Source organism: Cervus elaphus, chromosome 17 (genome assembly GCF_910594005.1).
Source record: "Cervus elaphus chromosome 17, mCerEla1.1, whole genome shotgun sequence".
In the NCBI taxonomy this organism is placed as follows: domain Eukaryota; kingdom Metazoa; phylum Chordata; class Mammalia; order Artiodactyla; family Cervidae; genus Cervus; species Cervus elaphus.
This window is the reverse complement of record NC_057831.1, coordinates 7449591-7467808: the sequence shown is the minus strand read 5'-3', so window position 1 is coordinate 7467808 and position 18218 is coordinate 7449591. Positions and strand designations below refer to the sequence as shown.

The following is an 18218-nucleotide window of genomic DNA, read 5'->3' as shown; positions in this document are numbered from 1 at the left end:
GTTTTCTGTGTAGAAGATCATGTCATCTGCAAACAGCGAGAGTTTCACTTCTTCTTTTCCTATCTGGATTCCTTTTACTTCTTTTTCTGCTCTGATTGCTGTGGCCAAAACTTCCAACACTATGTTGAGTAGTAGTGGTGAGAGTGGGCACCCTTGTCTTGTTCCTGATTTCAGGGGAAATGCTTTCAATTTTTCACCATTGAGGGTGATGCTTGCTGTGGGTTTGTCATATATAGCTTTTATTATGTTGAGGTATGTTCCTTCTATTCCTGCTTTCTGGAGAGTTTTAATGATAAATGAGTGTTGAATTTTGTCAAAGGCTTTCTCTGCATCTATTGAGATAATTATATGGGTTTGTCTTTCAATTTGTTAATGTGGTGTATTACATTGATTGATTTGCGGATATTAAAGAATCTTTGCATTCCTGGGATAAAGGCCACTTGGTCATGGTGTATGATTTTTTTAATATGTTGTTGGATTCTGTTTGCTAGAATTTTGTTAAGCAGTTTTGCATCTATGTTCATCAGTGATATTGGCCTGTAGTTTTCTTTTTTTGTGGCATCTTTGTCTGGTTTTGGAATTAGGGTGATGGTGGCCTCATAGAATGAGTTTGGAAGCTTACCTTCCTCTGCAATTTTCTGGAAGAGTTTGAGTAAGATAGGTGTTAGCTCTTCTCTAAATTTTTGGTAGAATTCAGCTGTGAAGCCATCTGGTCCTGGGCTTTTGTTCGCTGGAAGATTTTTGATTACAGTTTCGATTTCCTTGCTTGTGATGGGTCTGTTAAGATCTTCTATTTCTTCCTGGTTCAGTTTTGGAAAGTTATACTTTTCTAAGAATTTGTCCATTTCATCCAAGTTGTCCATTTTATTGGCATAGAGCTGCTGGTAGTAGTCTCTTATGATCCTTTGTATTTCAGTGTTGTCTGTTGTGATCTCTCCATTTTCATTTCTAATTTTGTTAATTTGGTTCTTCTCTGTTTCTTAATGAGTCTTGCTAATGGTTTGTCAATTTTGTTTATTTTTTCAAAAAACCAGCTTTTAGCCTTGTTGATTTTTGCTATGGTCTCTTTAGTTTCTTTTGCATTCATTTCTGCCCTGAGTTTTACGATTTCTTTCCTTCTGCTAACCCTGGGGTTCTTCATTTCTTCCTTCTCTAATTGCTTTAGGTGTAGACTTAGGTTATTTATTTGGCTTTTTTCTTGTTTCTTGACGTAAGCCTGTAATGCTATGAACCTTCCCCTTAGCACTGCTTTTACAGTGTCCCATAGGTTTTAGGTTGTTGTGTTTTCATTTTCATTCATTTCTATACATATTTTGATTTCTTTTTTGATTTCTTCTATGATTTGTTGGTTATTCAGAAGCGTGTTATTTAGCCTCCATATGTTTGAATTTTTAAAAATTTTTTTCCTGTAGTTGAGATCTAATCTTACTGCACTGTGGTCAGAAAAGATGACTGGAATGATTTCAATTTTTTTGAATTTTCCAAGACCAGATTTATGGCCCAGGATGTGATCTATTCTCGAGAAGGTTCCGTGTGCACTTGAGAAAAAGGTGAAGTTGATTGTTTTGGGGTGAAATGTCCTATAGATATCAATTAGGTCTAGCTGGTCCATTGTGTCATTTAAGGTTTGTGTTTCCTTGTTAATTTTCTGTTTAGTTGATCTATCCATAGTTGTGAGTGGGGTATTAAAGTCTCCCACTATTGTTGTGTTACCATTAATTTCCTCTTTCATACTCGTTAGCATTTGCCGTACATATTGCGGTGCTCCTATGTTGGGTGCATATATATTTATAATAGTTATATCTTCTTCTTGGATTGATCCTTTGATCATTATGTAGTGTCCTTCTTTGTCTCTTTTCACATCCTTTATTTGAAAGTCTATTTTATCTGATATGAGTATTGTGACTCCTGCTTTCTTTTGGTCTCCGTTTGCGTGAAATATTTTTTTCCAGCCCTTCACTTTTAGTCTGCATGTGTCTCTTGCTTTGAGGTGGGTCTCTTGTAGACAGCATATATAGGGGTCTTGTTTTTGTATCCATTCAGCCAATCTTTGTCTTTCGGTTGGTGCATTCAACCCATTTCTATTTAAGGTAATTATTGATAGGTGTGGTCCCATTGCCATTTACTTTGTTGTTTTGGGTTCACGTTTATACAACCTTTCTGAATTTCCTGTCTAGAGAAGATCCTTTAGCATTTGTTGAAGAGCTGGTTTGGTGGTGCTGAATTCTCTCAGCTTTTGCTTGTCTGTAAAGCTTTTGAATTCTCCTTCATATCTGAATGAGATCCTTGCTGGGTACAGTAATCTAGGTTGTAGGTTATTCTCTTTCACTACTTTCAGTATGTCCTGCCATTCCCTTCTGGCCTGGAGGGTTTCTATTGATAGATCAGCTGTTTTCCTTATGGGAATCCCTTTGTGTGTCATTTGTTGTTTCTCCCTTGCTGCTTTTAGTATTTGTTCTTTGTGTTTGATCTTTGTTAATTTGATTAATATGTGTCTTGGGGTGTTTCGCCTTGGGTTTATCCTGTTTGGGACTCTCTGGGTTTCTTGGACTTGGGTGGCTATTTCCTTCCCCATTTTAGGGAAGTTTTCAGCTATTATCGCCTCGAGTATTTTCTCATGGCCTTTCTGTTTGTCTTCTTCTTCTGGGACTCCTATGATTCGAATGTTGGGGCCTTTCACATTGTCCCAGAGGTCCCTGAGGTTGTCCTCATTTCTTTTGATCCTTTTTTCTTTTTTCCTCTCTGCTTCATTTATTTCCACCATTTTATCTTCTACCTCACTTATCCTATCTTCTGTCTCTGTTATTCTACGCTTGGTTCCCTCCAGAGTGTTTTTTATCTCATTCATTGCATTATTCATTTTTAATTGACTCTTTTTTATTTCTTCTAGGTGTTTATTAAACATTTCTTGCATCTTTTCAATCTTTGTCTCCAGGGTATTTATCTGTAACTCCATTTTGTTTTCAAGATTTTGGATCATTTTTATTATCATTATTCTAAATTCTTTTTCAGGTAGATTCCCTATCTCCTCCTCTTTTGTTTGACTTGGTGGGCATTTTTCATGTTCCTTTACCTGTTGGGTATTTCTTTGCCTTTTCTTCTTGTTTAGATTGCTGTGTCTGGAGTGGGCTTTCTGTATTCTGGAGGTCTGTGGTTCCTTTTTATTGTGGAGGTTTTACCCAGGGGGTGGCGTTAGACTATTGACTTGTCAAGGTTTCCTGGTTAGGGAAGCTTGTGTCGGTGTTCTGGTGCATGGAACTTGATTTCTTCTCTTTGGAGAGCAATGGAGTGCCCAGTAATGAGTTTTGAGATGGGTCTATGTGTTAGGTGTGACCTTGGGCAGCCTGTATGTTGGCGTTCAAGGCTATGTTCCTGCGTTGCTGGAGAATTTGCGTGGTATGTCTTGCTCTAAAACTTATTGGCTCTTGGGTGGTGGTTGGTTTCAGTGTAGGTATGGAGGCTTTTGGACCGTCACTTATTACTTAAAGTTCGATGTAGTCAGGAGTTTTCCGGTGTTCTCAGGTTTTGGGCTTAAGTCTCCTGCCTCTGGATTTCAGTTTTATTCTTCCAGTAGTCTCAGGACGTCTCCAACTATACAGCACTGATAATAAAACTTCTAGGTTAATGGTGAAAAGATTCTCTCCCGTTAGGGACACCCAGAGAGGTTCAGAGAGTTACATGAAGAAGAGGAGAGGGAGGAGGGAGATAGAGATGAGCAGGAGGAGATAAAGGGGAACTCAAGAGGAGAGAGACAGATCCACGCAGTTGTCTGTTCCCAGAGTGTTCTCCGTAGCCCAGACACCCACAATGATTCACAGAATTGGATTGGGAAGAGAAGGGGAAAGGAGGAAATAGAGGTGTTCTGAGGTAGAAAACAGAGAGTCAAGATTGGGAGAGAATAATCAACACACTCCTGAATAAAAATGGGAACTGAATATTAGATTCTTAAATGTTCACAATTTATATCATATACTGAAAAACAAAAATTAAAAATCTAGAGTAGAGGTTAGACTCTTAAAAACACTATATTAAAAACAAAAACCAAAACACACACAAAAAATTTTAGAAATATATATGAAGTTTGGTTTAAAAACAGGGCTTCTCTTCTTTTCTTTTTTTGTAAGGTTATAGTGTATTGAAAATGAAAATTAAGGAGTAGTAGAGGAAGACTAGGGGACTTTAAAAGAAATAAGAGAAAAAGAAAAACAGAAAATAGAAGAGAAAAAGAAAAAAAAAAAGAAATAAAAGAAAAAAAAATTTTCCCTAATTAAAAAAATCATAAAAATCTATGAAAATGAAAGTTAAGGAGTAATGGGGGAGTAATAGGGAATTTTAAAGGAAAATAAAAGAGAAAAAATAAAAAAGAAAAAAAAATTTTTCTTTTTTTCTTACTTAAAAAAAAAAAGGAAAAACATATCTAGGAATTTCTCTGGAGCTGTTGCGGTCAGTGTGGGTTCAGCTCAGTTTCAGATAGCTCCTCGTTCCAGCTTACACTTCTCGATATCTACAGGCCCCTTCCGGTGTAGTCGGTGTTTTCTACAGGGATTTTAATCTGTTGCACCGGTCCCTTCTGAAGTGGTTCCCTTTTTTTATTTGGCTTCTGTTTGCTGGTCTCTTCAGAGCCTCATTTCCGCCCTGACACAGGCCGGCGGAGGTGGACTCTTATTCAGGTTGCTAGTTCCGTGGCGCTGCGGGGAGGGGCTGGTGCTGCTTTCTCCGTCTGCGCTGCTCAGGCTCCCGGCTGCTCTATATGGAGCGCGGCCCGCGCTGCGCGAGGTTCCAGCCCTCGGGTGTTCCACAAAAGCGCGGAACAAAAAGCTGCGCCTGCTCTTTGTGCCTTCCCCGTGAGAGCGGTCCAGGCAGCCAGGGGCTTGACTGGCGCACTCTCCCCTGGTGCGGCGCGCCCACTCCCTTCGGCGGTCCCAGTCTCAGTTTCCGCCGGCGCCAGTCGGGTGCGTGCGCCTTCTGCCCTCCGCGTCCCCAGCCCCAGTCCCCGCCCGCGCCAGTCGGGTGCCTGCGCCCTGTGTCTCGCCGCGACCCTCCTGGCGGATGTCGACCATCCAGAATCTCAGGAGGTCTTTGATTAGAAACTGGAGGCCTGTTTGCACTGGGGCAGGGGATGCAGTCCTTGGGGCCGAGCCTGCCCCCTTCCCCTCCCCCCTGCCTCCTGCCTCCGGCGGGGCTGGGCGGTTCCACAGCCTGCGAGCTCTTCTCTGGACTTGCTCAGTCCCTTTGTTCTGTGAACGGCCGGCAGTGTGTTCGGCCGGTTAATTTTCTCTCTCTCTTTTGCTCTCCCACAATTCAAGTTGGCAACTCATAAAAGCTCCCTCCGATTGTCCTCAGGGCACTCAGGCCCGGACCCTACCCCAAGCAATGCCGCCCGCTCCTCTCCGTTCCACCCCCACTTGCTGGTGGCGGATGCGGGTGTCTGGGGTAATTTTCTGCTGGGAGTTGCTTTTAGGCTCGTAATCTGTGGGTTTTATTTATTGTTCCCCTCCCAGTCAGGTTGCCCTCCGAGATTCAAACACTTCCCCCAGGCCCGCCAGTGCAAGGCTTTCCCGGTGTCTGGAAACGCCCTCTATTAAGACTCCCTTCCTGGGACAGATCTCCGTCCTTAGCTCTTTTGTCTCACTTTTTATCTTTTATATTTTGTCCTACCTCCTTTCGAAGACACTGGGCTGCTTTTCTGGGCGCCTGATGACCTTAGCTAGCGATCAGAAGTTGTTCTGTGAAGTTTGCTCTGCGTTCAGTTATTCTTTTGATGAATTTGTAGGAGACAAAGTGGTCTCCCCGTCCTACTCCTTCGCCATCTTGGCTCCTCCCTTCAGCTATATTTTAGATTGAAAGCTTAATTATTATAGCTTATAGAGCAGTATACATTTAATTTAATGAAATCAAATCACTTAGGTTTATACAATAGATTTCTTACTTATATCCCAATGATTTTCAGGATCCAGAGATTTCCAATCTGAAATCCTTTATTATCCTGAAACTCTTATAGCTAAATTTATATATGGGTTATTTCATCCTTGCCTGGCACACACATTAACTATAGTATGAAAAAAAGAAGTCTGAAAGAAAATATAGCAAAATGTATATCTTTGGGTGATTTGGGGGTGATTTATTAAATCTTCTGTACTGTATTATATAGGCTTTTGATCCTTTTATAATTAGGAAAGATATAAATATTTTCCGTTTCAAAAAACACAGAGTTCCAGCATAGGTGATATATAATTGGACAATAATTTTATAATATAGTTTGACAATAACTTTTTCTTTTCCTCTTGAACCTTGTAAAACCTGTTGGGGCAAATACCCTGTTCTTTCCTTTGCACTGCTGATTTGGCCAGACTGTTGAAATCAAACATTCAATGGAAGGTGCACTTGGAGTAGATTAAAGCAACCTAGGAATGATCCAAAATAACAAATAGTAAACATGGTAAACAGAAATCTTATCTATTGAGGATTTCTCAACACTTTTACACTATGAAAAATCATTAAAGAGCTTTTATTAATGTAGGTTATGTCTGAGTATTTATCACATTAGATATTAAAGCTGAGAAATCTTTGAATTTTTTTTATTACTATACTTTAAGATAATAATGAATAATTACATGTTGGGGCTTCCCTGGTGGCTCAGTGGTAAAGAATCCACCTGCCAATGTGGGAGACGTGGGTTCTATCCCTGGGTCAACAAAATCCTCTGCAGGAGGAAATGGCAACCCACTCCAGTATTCTTGCCTGGAGAGTCCCATGGACAGAGGAGCCTGACAGGCCACAGTCCATGGAGTGGCAAAAGAAGCATGACTTAGCGACTAAACAACAACTTTACATGTTAAAATACATAATATGGATTTTTCAGAACAACAAGAAATAGTGAGAAGAGTGATACTGTTTTACGTTTAGTAAACGTCTTGAATATATATCTTAATGGAAGACCGCTGGATTCTTTCAATCTGCTTCTGCATTCAGCTTGTTACAATATGGCATTTAGGTTGACATATATGAAGAAAAGTTGATTTCATGCAAATATGTAGTTGGCAAGGGAGGACAATTTTAACAACTTTTCCAGATACTTCTGGATATTCTTTTTAATATTACATCAAATCTCAACAAGTAATAGTTTGTTAAAGACAAGTTGTCATGTGAAATCTGAAACCATGTCAGTAAACTTTTAATACTTTTGAACTTGACTTATTTCTCAAGGAAGGTTTCTAAAAGGAATCTGAATTTTTATTTTAAAAATAATAAAGTATAATATTCCAATAATAAAAAACAACCCCAAGAATATTCTGAGGATATTTTAAGGATTAATTTGCATCCAAATTGCTTTCTAAAACATTTGAGCACTGCTCAAATCTCTGAGCTAAATTTCTTAATTCTTAGATAGATCAACTTTAGAGTTTACTGTTGTTGCATGAATGATGTCTTAAAGCCGTTACTTTTCATCTCTTTGGAGGTAATTTTATATATATGAATTTATCAGATGTGAGCAGTGTGGGAATACAGTAAAAACTTGATCAGGGATTGTTGGCATGGTGTGGTACTTTTGCAGAGCTCTGTCCTTGCTCTAAGTATGAAAAGATAATTTCCAAACAAAATGACTGCTTGAGCCCTGAGAACCAAAATACTGATTTCCAAAAGAAATACTCGTTTCAGTCATAAGGTTTTATGGCAGAAATTGAAGCCAAAATATGCATTTTCTCTTATGACACTCATATGTCTGATCTCACTAAAAATAATTTAGAAGTTCCCATACATTGCTTTTGATGATACCTCTTTTCTTTGTAAACATTTGTATAAAATATCTCAACAAGGAATCCATTATCAAAATTTCCTAAAATCCTTTATTTTTTTTTCCAAAATAAAGGTCTAGTTGACTTTACTAGGAAATGTGGATGACATGTTTTCATGTTCTTTTTTTGAATGACAAAAACAATGTTGTCATTCTTTTCTAACAAGTCCAGGAGTAATGCCAGAGAATTCCTGTGGATGTGGCTGTCCAATCTATTCAAGATTCCAAGGAAACCATCTGTTATCCCCCCTCCTCTCCCAGGATAAACCTGCTTCTCCTAATGTGCACCCTCAGTCCTGCAACCTCGGGCTTCCCCACATCGCAGTCACTGCAGCTGGTAATTATCTCTTTGTACAGTCAGTGGAATAACTGCTTCTCTCTCTGTCCTCTGAGACAGACAGGTCTGAGCTGGATTTTCCATCTCATGCCCAGGACCTTCAGCACAGTCTTCGGCACACGATGGGAACTCTTTAAGAAATGCAGGGTAGTATATGATAAGACTGGAGAAGAAAATGCAACCCATTCCAGTATTCTTGCCTGGGAAATCCCATGGACAGAGGAGTCTGGCGGGCTACAGTCCGCAGGGTTGCAGAGTGACACGGCTGCAATTAAACCACCAACCACACATATGGTAGAATACCACTGAGTGTTTAACGCACTTTGATATCCCCAGAGTATTTTCCTGTACCTTCTATATTTGGGGATTTTTCATCCTTCTTGAAAGTAGCTTTTGTGGTAAATCTCAGTTCTTGTTTCCTTCTTGCCTTCTTGACTGTTCCATATTTGTCTGCTTTCATGGCCTTTTTTTTTTTTTTTAATTTATTTTTTCCATTTATTTTTATTAGTTGGAGGCTAATTACTTTACAATATTGTAGTGGTTTTTGTCATACATTGACATGAATTAGCCATGGATTTACATGTGTTCCCCATCCCGATCCCCCCTCCCGCCTCCTTCCCCATCCCATCCCTCTGGGTCTTCCCAGTGCACCAGCCCTGAGCACTTGTCTCATGCATCCAACCTGGGCTGGTGATCTGTTTCACCACAGATAATATACATGTTTCGATGCTATTCTCTCGAAACATCCCACCCTCGCCTTTTCCCACAAGAGTCCAAAATTCTGTTCTGTACATCTGTGTCTCTTTTTCTGTTTTGCATATAGGGTTATTGTTACCATCTTTCTAATTTCCATATATATGCATTAGTATACTGTATTGGTGTTTATCTTTCTGGCTTACTTCACTGTATAATGGGCTCCAGTTTCATCCATCTCATTAGAACTGATTCAAATGAATTCTTTTAATGGCTGAGTAATATTCCATGGTGTATATGTACCACAGCTTCCTTATCCATTCGTCTGCTGATGGGCATCTAGGTTACTTTGTTTTAATCTCTAGTCCTTAAGGCGAGGATGAAGTTCTGTCTTGCCCTTTGCTTTTTTCTCTTTTGTACACTTTCTCTCAATTATGCATAACCTCTGTGATTCTCAGATCTAAGTCTCTAATTCCAGTCTCTCCCTCAAACCACGGTTCTGTATCTTCCAGGTATCCTCTCTACATTTCCAACCAGAGATTAGTCTTTAAAGCCAGTGGATCCGTGGCTAAACCCATCGCCTCCCGTCCTGTGTCCGTTATCCCTTGCCGCTTCTCTGTGACCTGGTGACGCCTGTGCTGCCTTCACCCTTGCGTTCACTGAGTCCCCCGAGGCCTCTCTCACGCGGGGCCCGTGTCTCCGTCACCATCACACCAGCGCACACCTCGGCTGTCTCATGCCTGGCCTGTGCTGATGGCATCCACACTCTCTCCTCTGTTCCGGTTCTCGTGGCATTAAAGCATCATGTGTGCTGGTACGAGGGGAACTTTTCACACCTAAGTTTCCTCTTAAAGTTCTCACTCAATAATTTGAATGTTGCCTGGGCATTTGATGGTATTAATACACAAATACTAAATATAGTACACAAATACTAAAATGTTTATGAATAATTGATATGATGCCTGGGTTTTGATTCAAATCATATAGAGTGAGAAAGCATGGATGGCAGCATAGACAGATAGGCCAGAGTTGATGCTGACTGTTCTTTATAATCTTATGTATGTTTGAAATTCTGCATAATAAAAATTAAGTCAACACTTTAGTTCTTTATGTGCTTGTAAAATAAAGTCCAAGCTCTTTAAGAATAAAAGCCATAGGTCAGTCCCAGTCTATCTTCCCAGGGTCATTGGCCAGTGTCTCCTTTGTATACACTTTGCTGATCTAGCAGCTCAGCAGACTCCTCAGTGTGTGCGTGTGAGCATCTTTCCCTGATTTTCTGCATTCCTTTAGTCTAGGCACATCGCTGTGAAGCCCCCAACAAATGACAGAGGTTTGGAGATTAAATTCCCCAGCTTTCTTTTCTGGGCGGGTCTCCCAGAAGTCTCCGACGGACTTGAGATTAAATTCCCCAGCTTTTCTCTCTGGGCGGGTCTCCCAGAAGTCTCCGATGGACTTGAGCTCCAGTGGCCTACACTGGTATCTGACTTGAGCACATCAGTATTGCTTTCCTTTCCTTCTTGGTCTCACCTGTCCACTTTTGTACCAGTGCTTCTGGGAACAAGTTGCATCAAGTCCTAGTTTCAGGAGCTTCTTCTGAGGGTTGCCAATCTTATTCAGCTGCAAACTCATCCTTTTCTGGTTCTGTTCAAGCCTGTATCTTGGCCATGCATGTCTCCCCACTTCCCAACTGTTACCTACATTATTGTCGTTTTCAGTCTTAAATTTTAAACAGTGCTAATTTTAGAAAACTTTGAACATAAAAACATTTCAGAGAAAAAAAAGTACATGGTTACAACACCCCATCATTGTTGTTTTCAGTCTTAAATTTTAAAACAGTGCCAATTTTAGAAAACGTTGAACATAAAAGCATTTCAGAGAAAAAAAAAAAAAGTCCATGGTTACAACACCCCAGAGACGAACATTTCCTTTAATCTTTTTGTGTGTGTGTATCTGTAAACATCTGACTTCTTTCCTGGGGCTTGAAGATCCACTTCCACGATGGCTCATTCCCATGGTTCTTGGCAGGACCCCTGGCCCCTTACTGACCTGGGCAGAAGGTTTTAGTTCCTTGTGTATTGGCCTTAGCGTGGGTCCTGAGTGTTCCTACGAGATGGCATCTGGTTCCACCAGGGGAAGTGATTTAAGAGAGCCACAGTATCTTATCATGCCTTAACCTTGAAAGTAACACATCACTTCTGCTTATTCTATTGGTCATACATTGATGAACCCAGGTAAAAAGTAGGAAGAAACTATATAGGGGCGTGAATGTCATGAGGCTGGAATTACTGAGGGCATCTTTGAAGAGCAGAGCTAGTTTGTAATCGGAGCTTTTTGGGGAGTTTTCAAAGACTGCCTTTAGGGCACCTCTTTTTTATGTCTTTCTGGCCTGGCCTCTGTAGAGAAATCATTTGATTTCCCTTGTCACTGTGTCTCACCTGCCTTTTTAAGATCTTAGGTTTCCTTCTAGTTCTCTCTATTTTAATGCTATTGTTTTTCTTTTTTTGTTATTATACTGAAACTTCTCTAATTCTGCAAATAAGACTCAACCATATTTTTAAAGCCACTCCCGTTTATTCCTAATTTCTAAAGTATATCCAATTTTTAGAATTAGATTGTTCCACAGACAGCCCTGTTAAATAATTTTTCTCAGATTTTGTCATTTATATTCAGAACTGTTTCTTTACCTTAAGAAGGTGAAATGTTCTTTTATAACAGCTTCCTCCAGTTTTAGTTGTTCATTAATAAAATCTATCACTCTTCCCTTGGTGAAATAATAGTTTGGGTCACTGATATCTAAAACTATGATCAGATTCTAAGACAGGCTGTGTTCCAGTGGTGAGAGGGTAAGGCTTGAGGCCACAGGCAAAGCCGTAGGCTCCTGAAGTGAAGCCTTTCACAGATTTCTTTCAGAGATTTCTCCTTGGCCGTGAACATAGTTTAAAGCAGAATAAGAATGAAAAGTATTCAGGGCAGCTGATCTAAGCGGCCCATCAAGGGCCTGAACTAGGAATTTAAAACTAGAACTCCATCCATTACTATTGAGCCTCTATCAAACTTTGTGGCCTTTCAGTTTTTTTTTGCAGGCCGTGATGATATTTTCCAATAATTTATCAACACATTTCACATTCATGAAGTCATTTTAGCATGGATGTAAATTTATTGCACAACATTAAATTTAGTCAAACATTAAAAACAATAAGAATAAACATTAAATTAAAAATTTGAGGTACATGTGTCTCTTTCAGTTTGTGTACCCCTGTGTTCATCGCAGCACTGTTTGTAATAGCCAGGACATGGAAGCAACCTAGATGCCCATCAGCAGACAAATGGATAAGAAAGCTATGGTACATATACACAATGGAATATTACTCAGCCACTAAAAAGAGTGCATTTGAATTAGTTCTAATGAGATGGATGAAACTGGAGCCCATTATACAGAGTGAAGTAAGCCAGAAAGATAAACACCAATACAGTATACTAACGCATATGTATGGAATTTAGAAAGATGGTAATGATAACCCTATATGCGAGACAGAAAAAGAGACACAGATGTACAGAACAGACTTTTGGACTCTATGGGAGAAGGCGAAGGTGGGATGATCTGAGAGAATAGCATTGAAACATATATATTATCAAGTGTAAAACAGATCGCCAGTCCAGGTTGGATGCATGAGACAAGTGCTCAGGGCTGGTACACTGGGATGACCCAGAGGGATGGGATGGGGAGGGAGGTGGGTGGGTGGGTGGGGGTTCAGGATGGGGAACACATGTAAATCCATGGCTAATTCATGTCAATATATGGCAAAAACCACTACAATATTGTAAAGTAATTAGCCTCCAACTAATAAAAATAAATGGAAAAAAAATGATACTATGTATGTTATGGTCTGCAGGGGAAACTTGTTCAACAGTTTTATAATTGAGCAATAAAATTAGTTCAAATACTATACTTGTTTTCTCAGTACCTGTCAATAAAAATGGCAGAGTATTGTCATTTGAACATTGCAATTCATCACTGAACATAGTGAAGTGAAGTGAAGTGAAGTCGCTCAGTCGTGTCCGACTCTTTGCAACCCCATGGACTATAGCCTAATAGCCTCCTCCATCCATGGGATTTTCCAGGCAAGAGTACTGGAGTGGGTTGCCATTTATTCGCCAGAGGATCTTCCCCACCCAGGGATCGAACCTGGGTCTCCCGCATTTTAGGCAGACACTTTATCATCTGAGCCACAAGGGAAGCCCCCTTCCTGAACATAATGAGGCGTCCCTCAGGGGGGTGTGCTTTCCACTAAATGTCCCATTTTCATAACTTTGGAATATTTTTATATTTAACTGCTCCTTTTCCTGCCCTTTCCAGTTTGCAGGATGATCTGTTACCTATTTTCTCCACCCTCTGTTCCCTGTGCTGTTCTTTTATAACTTGATTTCTTGTTCTTTTATTTGCTTTGCTTTCATTTTCAGAATGTGGTTGAGTCGGTACCTCAGGCAGATGACTGCCATTAATTGTCTGCACTTACTAACTTGCTTTGCTCTGAGTCTGTCTTTGATAAAGTGTTGAGAGGTATTCCTCTTTTATTAAATATTTGAATTTGTTTGGGCTTTTGTTACTTGACAAACTAAGGATGGTTAAATGTGAGCATGTGCTACAAATGAATTCACAGTCCTGCTTCTCTTGCTGCTGGTCAACTACAGAAAACAATTTTCCTTCCTCAGACTCATCAGTCTCATTTCCTGGCAGACCTTCATCCTCAGAGTCTCAGGTGTATTCAGCTTTACACGGTTCTCCACCTTCTCTGTCCTGTAACCATGCGCTGTCTACATGAACGGAGCCCTCCAATCTGGCATGATCCAGAGCTCCAACCATTCTTGGAGCACAGAATGAAGCAGGGCAAAGGCTAATAGAGTTTTGCCAAGAGAACGCACTGGTCATAGCAAACACCCTCCTCCAACAACACAAGAGAAGACTCTACACATGGACATCACCAGATGGTCAACACCAAAATCAGATTGATTATATTCTTTGCAGCCAAAGTTGGAGAAGCTCTATACAGTCAGCAAAAACAAGATCAGGAGCTGACTGTGGCTCAGATCATGAACTCCTTATTGCCAAGTTCAGCTTAAATTGAAGAAAGCAGGGAAAACCACTAGACCACTCAGGTATGACCTAAATCAAATCCCTTATGACTATACTTTGGAAGTGAGAAATAGATATCTGATAGAGGGAGTGCCTGAGGAACTATGGACAGAGGTTCATGACATTGTACAGACCATCCCCAAGAAAAACAAATGCAAAAAGACAAAATGGTTGTCTGTGGAGGCCTCACAAATAGCTATGAAAAGAAGAGAAGTGAAAAGCAAGGAGAAAAGGAAAGATATTCCCATTTGAATGTAGAGTTCCAAAGAATAGCCAGGAGAGATAAGACAGCCTTCCTCAGTGATCAGTGCAAAGAAATAGAGGAAAACAATAGAGTGGGAAAGACTAGAGATCTCTTCAAGAAAATTAGAGATACCAAGGGGACATTTCATGCAAAGGTGGGCTCAATAAAGGGCAGAAATGGATTGGACCTAACAGAAGCAAAAGATATTAAGAAGAGGTGGCAAGAATACACAGAAGAACTATACAAAAATCATTTTCACAACCCAGATAATCACGATAGTATGATCACTCACCTAGAGCCAGACATCCTGGAATGCGAAGTCAAGGGGGCCTTAGGAAGCATCACTATGAACAAAGCTAGTGGAGGTGATGGAATTCCAGTTGAGCTATTTCAAATCCTAAAAGATGATGCTGTGAAAGTGCTGCATTCAACATGCCAGCAAATTTGGAAAACTCAGCAGTGGCCACAGGTCTGGAAAAGGTCAATTTTCATTCCAATCCCAAAGAAAGGCAATGCCAAAGAATGCTCAAACTAAAGCACAGTTGCACTCATCTCACCCGCTAGTAAAGTAATGTTCAAAATTCTCTAAGCCAAGCTTCAGTAGTATGTGAACAGTGAACTTTCAGATATTTAAGCTGGTTTTAGGAAAGGCAGAGGAACCAGAGATCAAATTGCCAACATCTGCTGGATCAAAAAAGCAAGAGAGTTCCAGAAAAACATCTATTTATGCTTTGTTGACTATGTCAAAGCCTTGACTGTGTGGATCACTGCAAACTGTGGACAATTCTTAAAGAGATGGGAATACCAGACCACTTGACCTGCATCTTGAGAAATCTGTATGTAGGTCAGGAAGCAACAGTTAGAACTGGACATGGAACAACAGACTGGTTCCAAATAGGAAAACGAGTATGTCAAGGCTGCATGTTGTCACCTGGCTTATTTAACTTATATGCATCATGAGAAATGCCAGGCTGATGAATCACAAGGTAGAATCAAGATTTCCAGGAGAAATATCAGTAACCTCAGATATGCAGATGACACCACCCTTTTGGCAGAAAGTGAAGAAGAACTAAAGAGCCTCTTGATGAAAGTGAAAGAGGAGAGTGAAAAAGTTGGCTTAAAGCTCAACATTCAGAAAACTAACATCATGGCATCTGGTCCCATCACTTCATGGCAACTGCGTGGGGAAACAGTGGCTGACTTTATTTTCTTGGGCTCCAAAATCACTGCGGATGGTGACTGCAGCCATGGAATTATAAGATGCTAGCTCCTTGAAAGAAAAGTTACGACCAACGTAGACAGCATATTAAAAAGCAGAGACATTACTTTGTCTATCTAGTCAAAGCTACGGTTTTTCCAGTAGTCATGTATGGATGTGAGAGTTGGACTATAAAGAAAGCTGAGCACAGAAGAATTGATGCTTTTGAACTGTGGTGTTGGAGAAGACTCTTGAGAGTCCCTTGGACTGCAAGGAGATTCAACCAGTCCATCGTAAAGGAGATCAGTCCTGGGTGTTCATTGGAAGGACTGATGCTGAAGCTGAAATTCCAATCCTTTGGTCACTTGATGCGAAGAACTTCCTCACCGAAAAATACCCTGATGCTGGGAAAGATTGAGGGCAGGAGGAGAAGGGGATGACAGAGGATGAGATGGTTGGATGGCATCACTGACATGATTGACATGGATTTGAGTAAACTATGGGAATTGGTGATGGACAGGGAGGCCTGGTGTGCTGTAGTCCATGGGCTCGCAAAGAATCAGAGTACTGAGCGACTGAATTATCATCTTAACTTAACTTAGCTTAGCTTAAGTTAGCTCCAATCTTATCATCTTAACTTTCATAATACTCAAACTGCTCATGCTATTCATTTCTTCTCATGACTGAGAAAGTCGTAGAATTCTCTACAAGGTGACTTTTTATTTTTTCTTCCTAAAAAAAAAAAAAAGAAAAAAACCAGCATCTTTGCCTTCATGAAGTTTGTCCAGGCAGCCAGATCGTCTTCATTTGAGTTTGGCATTTATACATCATAATCATCATTTCTCCCTATCACTTTTCTTCCCATCCACATCTTTCCACTTGCTGACATTTTCAGCTTCAGATTTCTTTCTATTCATCCCCTCTTCCTCTCTTGTTCCTCACTAATCTGAAAGATAAAGTCACCTTCACATATACTCTCTGGGTAACAGAGTTGAAATCATCACCCAGAGCTGCAACAATGTCAGGACCAAATCCAGTTGAGGGCCCAAAATAGGAGTGGGTTTATTTACCAATCAATAACTTTCTTAAACTCTGTTTTAAACTCTGATTAAGGCAAATTAATTGCACGGCCTAGAATTATCAAAGTCTCCTCTTTCTCCTCTCTCCTGTTACATGTACTAAAGGTAATTGGGATTTAAGCATGTAGGGCCCAGATGCTTCTTTCAAATGCTGTAGGTGGTCATAATCATCATCAAAGCAGACTTCATAACTTCCTCTGTTTTATTGACATTCTTCATCATTTATTTTCTGTGGAGCCAATGGAACCCTCTGGGGTGCTTTTGCATCTGTTTGCTAAACACTCTGTCTTGACTGGCCCATGTGAAGAAACACACTTTTCCTCTCTGTAAAGGACGTTTCACCCACATTCTGTTGCAGTGCGGAGCTAATAGCAAGAGCAGTGACCTGAGGGTCCCAGAGCAGGGGACACAGCTTGGAAGTGGACAAAGCCCAGATAGCAGCCACATCTCAAGACCATATCAGACATCTATTCTTGGGCTTCAAAGTGCAGGCCTGAAGAACTGGCTCAGAAACGCAACAAAAGCTACAAATAGTCCATGCAGCAAGGTCTAAAAACACCTAATCCCTGCCTCCCACACCTGCACCGTTAGCCAAAGCCGTCAAGAGTCCTAAGTTAACTGACTCTGTACCCCACTCAAGCTTGAAAGTCCACAAAGCCTGTAAAGCCTGTAAAGCCCCAGCCTTGATCCAAACACTGATTTCCCCTGCTATTTTGTCCCCTCCTTCATCCACTTCTTATTTATTTCTCAAGGTTCCCTGTCCATTTACCAAGATGGTGGAGTCTGAGTGATTTTTCCACTCCAGTTTAAACTATAGACCAGGAAGTGGGAATGACCATTTGTTAGCATTCTTCATGTTCCAACCAAATTATGTGAGGGTAGTTGTAGAGTACATTTTTTCACTTCATTTTATAGGCATTGACATATATTTCTTAATTTTTAAAATTTTCTATAGAGATAACAATCTAGTAACAATCTGAGAAAGGAAGGGAATTCCAGAAAAAAAAAATTGGTTTGACTATGCTTCTTTGACTATGTTAAAGCCTTGGACTATGTGGATTACAACAAACTGGAGGATTCTTGAAGAGATGGAAATACCAGACCACCTTACCTGCCTCCTGAGAAACCTGTATGCAGGTTAAGAAACAACAGTTAGAACCAGTCATGGAATAAATGACTGGTTCAAAACCAGGAAAGAAGTGTGACAAGGCTATATATTGTCACCCTTAAATTAAATTAAATTGTAACAATTTAATAAAAATTGCTAAGTTTTATTTAACTTAAGGAGATCCATCCTAAAGCAGATCAGTCCTGGGTCTTCACTGGAACGAATGATGCTGAAGCTGAAACTCCAATACTTTGGCCACCTCATGTGAAGAGCTGACTCTTTGGAAAAGACCCTGATGCTGAGAGGGATTGGGGGCAGGAAGAGAAGGGGAAGACAGAGGATGAGATGATTGGATGGCATCACCAACTCGATGAACATAAGTTTGGGTAAACTCCTGGAGTTGGTGATGGACAGGGAAGCCTGCCATGCTGTGCTCCATGGGGCCGCAAAGAGTCAGACATGACTGAGCGACTGAATTGAACTGAAATGCAGAGTACATAATGCAAAATGCTGGGTTGGATTTTTCAATCATATGCTGGACTCAAGATTGCTGGGAGAAATATCAATAACCTCAGAATGCAGATGATACCACTCTAATGGCAGAAAGTGAAGAGGAACTAAAGAGCCTCT

General features: G+C 40.4%; 1 protein-coding gene across 5 annotated transcripts in view; it reads right to left on the bottom strand.

The window, feature by feature from the left end:
• Positions 1-18218, bottom strand: part of LOC122673602 (cGMP-specific 3',5'-cyclic phosphodiesterase-like) — a 77932-nt gene that overhangs the window by 25531 nt on the left and 34183 nt on the right. Inside the window, exon 3 of one of the 5 annotated variants that reach the window (XM_043871527.1) lies at positions 5719-6404. The exons of the other annotated variants lie outside the window; for them this stretch is intronic. Within the exon in view, the coding sequence (XP_043727462.1) occupies positions 6369-6404 (36 nt within the window). The 3' untranslated portion in view covers positions 5719-6368. Of the gene's footprint in view, positions 1-5718; positions 6405-18218 lie in introns of those variants that run through there. 5 annotated transcript variants of the gene reach the window in all.